Source organism: Trachymyrmex septentrionalis, unplaced genomic scaffold (genome assembly GCF_001594115.1).
Source record: "Trachymyrmex septentrionalis isolate Tsep2-gDNA-1 unplaced genomic scaffold, Tsep1.0 scaffold31, whole genome shotgun sequence".
NCBI lineage: Eukaryota > Metazoa > Arthropoda > Insecta > Hymenoptera > Formicidae > Trachymyrmex > Trachymyrmex septentrionalis.
Window position 1 is genome coordinate 1,048,245 of NW_017305474.1, and position 9,842 is coordinate 1,058,086.

The 9,842-nt window shown below is 33.3% G+C and overlaps 3 protein-coding genes across 7 annotated transcripts in view; 2 read left to right on the forward strand and 1 right to left on the reverse strand.

Annotated features, from left to right (window-relative positions):
- Positions 1-161: 161 nt before the first annotated feature.
- LOC108749660 (tudor domain-containing protein 3) lies at positions 162-4,632 on the forward strand. 2 transcript variants are annotated; one of them, XM_018488487.1, is made up of 11 exons: positions 162-544; positions 844-928; positions 1,009-1,208; positions 1,569-1,716; positions 1,807-2,040; positions 2,129-2,262; positions 2,347-2,589; positions 2,669-3,302; positions 3,564-3,677; positions 3,756-3,846; positions 3,970-4,632. In XM_018488487.1, exons 1-11 carry the CDS (start codon positions 519-521, stop codon positions 4,140-4,142), a joined length of 2,082 nt encoding a protein of 693 aa, XP_018343989.1. In that variant the 5' UTR covers positions 162-518; the 3' UTR covers positions 4,143-4,632. The 2 variants fall into 2 exon arrangements, with proteins under 2 accessions (XP_018343989.1, XP_018343988.1); XM_018488486.1 differs by having other exon boundaries at positions 3,967-4,630.
- Positions 4,633-5,640: 1,008 nt separating this feature from the next.
- Positions 5,641-6,820, forward strand: LOC108749665 (ribosomal protein 63, mitochondrial). Its single transcript, XM_018488496.1, has 3 exons — positions 5,641-5,957; positions 6,087-6,373; positions 6,739-6,820. The coding sequence occupies exons 1-2, from the start codon at positions 5,893-5,895 to the stop codon at positions 6,352-6,354; spliced, it is 333 nt and encodes a 110-aa protein (XP_018343998.1). The 5' UTR covers positions 5,641-5,892; the 3' UTR covers positions 6,355-6,373; positions 6,739-6,820.
- LOC108749661 (apoptosis-inducing factor 3-like) overlaps positions 6,356-9,842 on the reverse strand; it is a 6,146-nt gene continuing 2,659 nt past the window's right edge. For 2 of the 4 annotated variants that reach the window (XM_018488488.1, XM_018488492.1), the window contains exons 2-7: positions 8,470-8,765; positions 8,041-8,377; positions 7,596-7,946; positions 7,310-7,515; positions 7,021-7,237; positions 6,356-6,895 (exon numbers count right to left, since the gene is read on the reverse strand). In XM_018488488.1, the coding sequence (XP_018343990.1) occupies positions 6,636-6,895; positions 7,021-7,237; positions 7,310-7,515; positions 7,596-7,946; positions 8,041-8,377; positions 8,470-8,765 (1,667 nt within the window). In that variant the 3' untranslated portion in view covers positions 6,356-6,635. Of the gene's footprint in view, positions 6,896-7,020; positions 7,238-7,309; positions 7,516-7,595; positions 7,947-8,040; positions 8,378-8,469; positions 8,766-9,326; positions 9,777-9,842 lie in introns of all 4 variants that reach the window. The other 2 variants (XM_018488490.1, XM_018488491.1) reach the window with 2 other exon arrangements.

A 9,842-nucleotide genomic window follows, 5' to 3' on the forward strand; every position in this document is an offset into this window, starting at 1 on the left:
TGATGAAATTGATTTAATTTAATCTTAAGTTAATTTGAATTAATAAAATGAAAATGAAAAATTAATAATTTAAATCGAAGCGCCAATGGCGCGCCGCACGATCTGTCATTTTTTTACGTCTATGGTCGAAACGCATGCTGCTTCGAGTATGCAAGATGGCGACGAGTGTTTTCAGGTTGAATAGGTGCGGTTCTTTCCTTTGAGCTATCGTAGTCGCCGCACCAGTGGGCGACTCTTTTTCTCACGTTAATAGATCGTGCCTATAAGAAACAGTTTCAGCAAAAACTCAGAGGAGCTCGAACTCCGAGTTGTCGAAGTCGGGTTGCCGAGGAAAAACTAGAACCTCCTCCGTAAGTCTGTCGCACTTTCGAAACGCGTGTCAGCTGTCAGATGTTTGTATACGCGCGATCGCGTCGCAAACTCAGAAAAGCACGTAATAAGAATTCGCAGTAACGGTGTCAGTTTTATGAGACATAGTCAAATCTTTGTCGAACAAAGAGAGTGAATTGAGCGCAGACATGGAGAGCTTGGAGGCATTAGGATGGTGAGTAGGGTGTACTATTCCATTTTCTTACTGACACAGGGAAAAAATTGGCCACGTTTAGTAGAATGTTTATTTTGTATTTGTTAGACATTTTTTTTACTGAGATGAGAGAGACTATTCTTCTAGATGTAAAGATATTATCTAATCAGTATGAGAAGAACTTTCAACATTAACAGTTACAACATCAACATTCTAAATGTGGTTATTTACTCTATTTTTATTTCTTGTCTGTGACTGTTCAAAGTCTATCCAATATTCATAATTCTTTCACCAATGTTGATGACTTCTCTTTTTATCAGGTATTTATCTGATCATGGTTATAATTTGGCAACGGATTCGGGTAGTGTGATAGACACACAGAAGATGGTAAAGCGACTATTAGATGTATGTATCAATTTTTTGAACCTCTGCTGATGATTATTTAGGACATATGAATGAACAAGAAAAAAATGAATTATTTATAGCTTGACTTGAGAGAGATTGGGAGTGGAAATGGAGATATTAATCAGGGCAATATTGTGTTGCAAATACAAAAGATACGTAATGTAGCTGCGCCCAAAGGGAATGAAGAATCAAGAGCAGCTCCAAGAATGTTAAAATTATCGTTGACAGATGGAAAAAATAATTTTCAAGCCTTAGAAGTTGAACATATATCGACTTTGAGGTAAATGTATTAGATTGAATTCTTTTATAGCAAATTTGGTTACTTTTATATTATGCTAGATTAATTCATACTAAAAGCTGCTATGTATGAAATTAACAAAGTTAAATGTAAAAATATATAAGTATATGTATTTTGAAAAATTAACTATTTAATAATAATATTGTTACATTATTTAACAGAATATACAAGTATTATTTTATTATTAAAATTGATTATATTATATCATTGCATTTAGATACTTTATATAAAGCCATCTTTAACATGTACTAATTCAGTATAGTGCTAGTAGTTGAATATTAACTATTATTTCCTAATGTCGTTTCTTACAACTGTTTCTTCTAATCATCTTTTTTGTGATAGCTTAAACACACCACCTGGTACAAAAATACTGATAAAGACAGGAACCTTACCTGTATCACATGGACTTCTTTTGTTGAGACCATCGCATTTAATTTATGTACTTGGGGGAAAAGTTGCCAATTTAGTGGAAAAATGGGAATTAAATAAGGTAATCTACATTTTACTTGATAAGAGACATTAATATTTATTATAATGATTGTTAATTCTATTTAATATCGCATGACTGCTTTTGTTATAGAAATTAGCTTTGCATACTCGAGTAAGATCTGCTGAAGAAGGTGGACCACCACCGTGGATACCATTTGGTAAAAAAATCGTAAAACTATCGGAGCAAGATAAGAACTTTAAAGCTCTGGCAGAAAAAGAAAAACCTAGCAAAGAGAATACTGAATTTGAAACTCAGCGCAAAGATGCGATAGCGGAAGCTGCCAAACAAGGCAGTAAGAAAGTATTTGGTGGCGGAAATAAACAGGTTTGATTTGTTTTGTTTTTTTTTCATTTTTCCATTAAATTAAATGTTTACATTCTTGTCTAGACATCTAACTTATGTGCGCTTTTAGTTATTGGATCATAGCGTACAGAAAATCGTAGATCGTGGATTTACTATAGAGCAGGCAGAATACGCTTTGAGAGTTAATAGAAATAACGTAGACAAAGCTTTAAGAAGTCTGCAAAGGACCGACACTAAACATAAGTGAGAAAATTTATTTTTATTTTTCCTATTTATCTTTACTCAAACTATATGTTCAATTATTATCTAATTACAATCTTATTATAGTAGTGCCAAAGAATCTCGTGAACCACGAGAGCCACGTGGTAAACGGGAGAAGAAAGCCGAAGAGAGTAAACCTAGCAGTGGAAAAATATCTCTATTCGACTTTCTCGAGGATAAATTACCTGTGCAACCCGAAAGTGTCGAAATAACCAATTTGTCACAAAGTAGTTACATGCAAAATAATGAAAGTAATCAGGATCGTTTTGAATCGAGAGGTACTGAAGCGCAAAGTGGAAGAGGTGGACGGTACATAACTATCTTACTAAACGGATTCCTATAATATTTAATAAAATATTGTACTTCTAATATTAATATTTCTTAACAGGAATCAAAAAGGTGGTCGCGGTTATCAACCACCTCCGAGATATTCAGAGGAACATAGAAATAGTAAGAAGACAAATAATAGTAACTCCACCATGTATTCGCAATATAACGGTGCTAGTCACGCACCGCAGAACAAACCACCGCGGTTTCAACGTAACCAGGAATCTCAGTATCAGTATCAACACGACGGAGGTAGAGAAGCGTATCAGAAATCTACTCAGCCGAATGATTACAAAAATACGTTTGCTCATTCGCGCACAAGTAACGCAAACGTCGATAGTGGTAACGATAACTATAACAGAATCCAGGTTGAGTTACAGGGAAAGAATCTCGGTAGTAACAGAAACTATAATCACCTCGAGCCCGAGGCCAAAAATAGGCATTCTTATGATGCTTCTTATAATAGGCATAATCGAGCTCAACAAAATGGAACCCCTAAAGTATATTCAACTAATACAACTGAACAGAATTTTAAAAGTCAACCTAGATATCAGTCAAATAGTAACCCTGGGAATAAGATGTCCATGAATCCTAATGTGCAAAGAAACGAAAATTATGGTAACCCTAACATCACCGGTACATGGGTATGGCAAGTAGGTGACAAGTGTATGGCTAAATATTGGGAAGATAATAGGGTACGTATTATAGATTTTTTTTTATATGCAAATTTGTTTACATTAAAATGTGTGCTTCCAAAATACTTAGGCCATTTATCTTTTATACTTTTTCAATCAATCTCTCATATAAAAATTAAAGTTTACATGGGATGACGGTCGAAATCGAATCAAGAATCTGTTAACTATGTATAAGTCGATTATTTACACAGAACCATACATTGTTTCATCTTTTTCGTGTACTTTGCGCGTAATTTAATTATTTTTGTACGATATTTATAGTATTATAATGCCGAAGTTACTGGTGTTTCTGAGAGAACTTGCGTAGTGCAATTTAAGGGATTTGAAAATTATGAGGAAGTACTCCAGGTGGATTGTATACCAATAACAGATGATGTACGTAAAATAGCACAACGTAAAATTTACAATGATTGCTAATAATATTCCTTGTTATAATGATTGTGATAATTTTAGATTCAAGATCGTATTCCGGAAACGAGACGACAAGATCAGCGTTCTAATAATCGACAGCCACGTTACGATCAAAGTCACAATCATATAAATGGTGAGTAACAAAATCGTCCGTCTCTAGATATTAAATTTTGTATTACTTGTATCTTTCATATAAATTTACACGTGAAACATTGAAGTCGATGAAATTTAATTAAAAATGATGATTATGCAGCAGGTATGGAATTTCGACGAGGCGGAAGCGGTGCCGTTGGCGGAAATAAAGGATATAATAAGAAACGGACTCAGCAACGGAGTACACAACCAATTTATCAACCACCAGCGCAAAGAGGCCACAATTCTCTGCCAATTAATAATCAAAATAATACTCAACATAATTCTTTTCTTTAATGTAACTCTAGTCTCGCATCTTTAGTAAAAAAAAAGTAAATTCAGATCTTGCTAAGTATTGAGGCAATGCATTCGCTACTGAGGATTGATCTAACAGGTTGCCACACTAAGAGTTTAGATACCATTTATATTAACCGTTGCTAGGCGGCGAGCTGGGTGCCACATTTGAGTTCTATTAAAGCTGAATTGAATACGCGATAACTTAATACGAAGCAAGTTGGTTTTTCATAAAAAGGAGGAATTAGGAGGCTCTTACTGTAAAATATCGACTGTGTTCTCGAAATATTATATTATTTGTATTGTAGGGAAATTGATTCTTACTACTGCAAAACAGGGCAATGTCTGTACCTCGTCCACTTTAGCTGTAATACAGTTGTAATGAAATCTCGCTCGTTTTATTTTTCTGTAGCCACAAACAATCATCGAGAAAGAGAGAAAAAGAATATTTCGAAAAAGTAACAAGCTAAATTAATTTTGCACCACTATTAAATCGAACCGATAAATTAAACTGAAATAACTTGTTTTAAATTAAGATTAAGTTGGATATTAAATCTTATTTAAAATAAATTGTTAGTACAAATTTTAAAAATTATGTTCCCAAATTTAAATACACTAGTCTGATATTTTTTAATGAATATAATTTTGCAGAATTATCCAAAACTTAAATTTTCTTTGTACATTTACATATTTTAATAGCGACAAAATATATTTAAAAAAAATTTTAATTTAGGGATTTTTACCAAATGATAACAAATGCTGCGCGGGAGTTGGTAAAGTAAAGGTGCTTTTTCATGCTGACGCTCGACACTGATTTTTGGCGTCAAAATAAGTCCATGATGCTTGGTATTCGTCAATTTTGATCACGTGACGTATTTTGACGCTCAAATCGACCGTCAGCAAATTTTTCAAGCCTGTTGATTGGCAAAGAAGTCCGAGATCCTCTCTATCTTGTATCCAATTAATACGCTTGAAAAATTCGTCGTACGACAAAAAACGGATGCAAGTAATATTGACCTAGAGAGCAAAAACTACAAAGATCCGATTTATCTCATTCTCCCCCATTATAAAAATTGTTTATACTACCTGATAGAAGACATTTTTTAGTTTATACTTGCGTTTTTAAAATTTTATTTTTATTTTTTGTTTAAGAAATATTGTTTAAAAACAAAATAATATGTCGGTATCGGCGACTTTCCTCTACTATCAAAAATTGTATTAAAATTTGTATTTTGATACAAAATTTGCAAAATAACGAAATAAAATTAAAAATATAAATATAAACGTAGAATAACAAATATATAAATAGTTATTCGCAAAAACAAGCCACTATAATTAATAATAATTCGTTTTTTTTTGTGTTGAGTATATTTACAAAGAAAAGAAGATCGCCAATAAAATTGATCAGCGGGCGTGGGGTGAAAGACCTCTAAAATTTAAGTGCTCATTTTAGTCTATCACTTTAAAATTACCGCGGTGCAAATGTTTAAATGGTCGTATTTGGAATCTGCGCAGAATCGTACGAGATTCGTCTCGGGAACGAGCACATCCATCGTGAAAGTATGTATACTTCCACCATGAGCACACCTATCTTGCTTTCATTATGAACCATGGCAGAGAGCAACAAAGATTAACAGAGAGCAACAGAGCTCTAACCAAAAAATGTGCTCCGAAAGCTAAGAGAATCATATATTTACGATTAATATAAGAATTGAGTTTTGTGTATATTTCACAATACAAAATCTGATTAACAATGCGGGTTGGATTAGCTCTATTAGCAGCCAAGTATACAAATAAAATACCATACAGATTCAGAGGGTAAGTACTTTTCTTTCATGTCAATTAATTCTCATTTAGTTTAACGAGTTAGGAATCATTTAATTTTTCATAACGATTTGTATCGTCATGTTGAATACTCCTAATTCTGTAAATCTTTGCTTCATACAGGAAATATCGTATAGTTAAAAAACCATCTATGGACGATTTATTTAAGATGAAGCAAGATTTTGAAAGGGAAGAGCAAAACATGTTGATTCTACGGCATCCCTATCTCACACTTGAACAAAGTTATGGTTACATGAAGGACATGTACCCCGAAAGCAGAAAGCAAAACTTTCTCGAGAAGGTACGGGCAGAAAATCGTCAGAAGTTCCAAAAAGAAATTACTATCGTCGAACGTCTGTGTCACATGAGAGTTACAGAAGCATGGGATTAAAATCTTTCTACAGATATATGTAATTATGTTTCGTGAATTGTTTTAGATTTAAGTTAAATCAACTTTGAATCCAAGAACATTTAATTTGCTTTTTTTTTGTTTTTGGTAACATTTTGGATTAGCATAGTGCCGAGTATATTACATAAAGTAGAGGAAAGATAGCATAGTGAAATATGTTACATAAATTTATCTAATAAAATTGTCGTGTTGCAAATTATAAAGTAAAAATTCGAACTAATACTGTAACATTGTTTTAAATTATATTGCTAAACAATTCAAGCTTAAACATCGACTAAAAAGCTTTCTTGAAATCGAGTTGATACATCTTTTGGTTTAGTTCTCATCCATCCAAATGGATCTGTATTAATTTCTTCTTCTGTTAAGGTTTTTCCCTCATAAAGTGAATTTGCAAAATCTGCCACAACTGGATCGGCATTAACACTGCTAATTGCTATTACTTTGCCACCTTTAAGATAGTAAGCGAAGAATTCCAATTTATCCAGTGAGCCATGAATCTTTATATTAGTAGGTTTTCCAAAGCCTGAAAATAAATGAATAAAAATTGTTCAATTGTTAATTTTTTACAAAACTCAGTTATTACAATTTATATATAATTTATACAAAATATGAAACGTGTGGGAACATGTTATATATATGTAAATTTACCTGCATATCTGTAACTTTTACCCAGTAAATTCGTCCAGAAGAATGGTACAGTCTTCAAAGAAGTTTCTTTACCGCATATATTTAGAGCTGCAATTTTTCCATGATAATGAGCTAGAGAATAATGACCTATCGCAGCGAATGTGTCGTCAGATCCAAGTATCGGTGCATAAGCTATGTCACCTCCAGCATATATATTTTCCACATTTGTCCTTAAATGCTATAATTTGATTGATATTCAATTATCTAATATGAAGTATATACTAAGAAAAGTACTGTTTTCGAATGTTACCTTATTTACTGGAATAGAGCCATCGTCCCTCATTGTGACAGAAGATGTTTTCATCCAATCAGTATAAAAAGTGGATCCTATTCCAACAATAACTATATCTGCTGATAGAATTTGGCCGTCTGTAAGTTCGACCTTAGCCAAAACGTTTTCTTCACGTTCCTTAGGAATAAATTGCTTAATATTATTTTCGAAGATAAACTTCACACCTAAAAACATTTATTATTATTATCTAATCAATACTAATGCAGACCAATACATAATGTATGTTATGTATAACATATAATACCTTTTGCCTCAAGCTCTTTTTTAATTCTATTACCAATGACCTTGCCGAATATTGCATTGAGGGGTACAGTTTCACGTCCTATTACTGTGACAGACGCGCATTTATCGACGCAATAAGCTGCGGCTTCCATGCCAATAAAGCCTAATCCTAGAATAACTACATGCTTCTCGGGGGATAGAACTGCATATACGCCTTGTGAATCTGTGTAATTTCGTAGAACAAAAATATTCGATAAATTTACTCCAGGTATATTTAACGTTCTCGGTTTACTGCCAGTGCACACAAATAGATAATTATACATGAAATTCTCGTTATTACTCAGCTTGACAATATTTCCAGTCGTATCTAAATCTATAACAAAATAAAAAAATATAGTACAGAATATGAAGTAACATGTGATATATATATATATATATATTGAGATCGATTTGTCTTTTCTATGTACCTATTGCTTTTACTCCCAGTTTTGTTTCAATATCGTGTTCGTTGTAAAACGAGGGCGATCGTAATGTCGCAGAATGAACATCGAAATTTAACTTTTTAGATACCTTTATCCGATCATAAGGTATTATGTTCTCTCTGCATATCATAATGATGCGTCCTGTAAAACCCTCCTGTCGCAAACTCTCTGCACAGGTAGCACCCGATGGTCCACCGCCAACTATTACGACAGTCTTTATACTTTCAGGATCACGTGCAGACATATCCTTTATACGTCTGTTATTATATAGCTCTTTACATTTGGCTTTTACGTGGACAAGACCACTCTTGTCTACGCGAACCTGTTAAAGTAATACATAGAGATAGCATGTTAAACAAATACGGGATAAGAATAAGAATAAAATCTTGATAAGTTTATAAATTACTCGAGTACCTTATAGCATGGTAAAGAATCCAAGCCTGGATAATCTTCAATGTCCCCAGTTTTAATATTGAAACATGCACCGTGCAATGGACATCTCACTCGTCCTTCCCCTAACGCGCCGGTATTTAGCAGGGCACCGTAATGCGTACATCTGGTACCAACCGCATGCAATTCTCCATTCTGTTTAATCAACAAAATTTTCTTTTCAGTACTTCCCAATGGTAGCATTTTCATCTCATTTTCATTGATATCTTCCTGTTTGCACACCACTTCCTCAACGTAGGTGTCATACTCTTTTGAGGTACCTAAGAAATAAATAAAAAATAATTTATAATTTAACTATTCATATCTATATATTATAATAATTATATCTATAGCTTATTATAAACGTATATTATTAGAGACACAGCAACAGGTGACTCACAATAAGAACATGCATGATAAGAATATGCACCGCAATCTGCGAGGCATATTCTTAACTGTATTGTATTCATTGTAATATTCTTTCTCTTTAATTTTATTCGACATGACCAAAACGAATTTTGAGGGAATTACAAGAGTAAAAAACCATTGTAACTATGAATCATAATATAGTCAATTCTAATCCTATATTAGCATGTGGATATAAACATAGACAAACATAAAAGCGAACATGTGATATTTTTTAATAACTATATGTAATCAGCCTAATGCATACAATAGAGTTTCATTCAATTTCTCCTCTATAACAGTAAACAATAGAATACTCATGACAAATTAATTTACGAGCTTGGACGCGTTCAAGTTCCCAATGTTTCCACCTGAGTATTTCTTAAGTAACATTTTATCCTTATTTAACATTCGATAAACAAAAATAAAATGGGTACCTGGATGACATTCGAATGGGACTCGGAATAGCCCTTGAAATTTGAATGGCACGCGATATCTCCGATCAATTGCATCATCAAATATTTCTATTGCGATGCAAAAATTTTCGTAAGAAATATAATAAATATATAACTTGCGTCGATTATGTGACGCATATGACATATATAAGGAAATCTTGGGGAAAAATGAAATCTCTGTTGTTGTTATCTCGTACGTGAATCGGGAGTCGTCCTCTCCGATAGGTTATCAATGATTTAATAAATGATGATTATCGGCGATAACATTCCCAGAAAGAGAGAGAGCTGCGGAGAGACAACCGAGAGAGACTATCTCGTTAGGGGACGATTAAATTTTCTATTGACTTCGTGTAGGTGCGTCGGCGCGATTCCCGCACGTGGCATGGATGTTACGTTGATTGTGCATAGTGCATCGTCATGCATTGCCTGACGCTTCAAAAAATGCATAATATTAAAAACGCAATGAATATTAATGCAGTGAATAAAAATAGAAAAATA

What these genes read in the sequence shown, in the direction of transcription:
- LOC108749665 (XM_018488496.1), top strand. Translation starts at nt 5,893, where the DNA reads ATGCGGGTTGGATTAGCTCTATTAGCAGCCAAGTATACAAATAAAATA. An exon ending in ATACCATACAGATTCAGAGG is followed by an intron (nt 5,958 to 6,086) that starts GTAAGTACTTTT and finishes TGCTTCATACAG; the next exon opens with GAAATATCGTATAGTTAAAA.
- LOC108749660 (XM_018488486.1), top strand. Translation starts at nt 519, where the DNA reads ATGGAGAGCTTGGAGGCATTAGGATG. An exon ending in CAAAGTGGAAGAGGTGGACG is followed by an intron (nt 2,590 to 2,668) that starts GTACATAACTAT and finishes ATTTCTTAACAG; the next exon opens with GAATCAAAAAGGTGGTCGCG. An exon ending in GTATACCAATAACAGATGAT is followed by an intron (nt 3,678 to 3,755) that starts GTACGTAAAATA and finishes TGATAATTTTAG; the next exon opens with ATTCAAGATCGTATTCCGGA.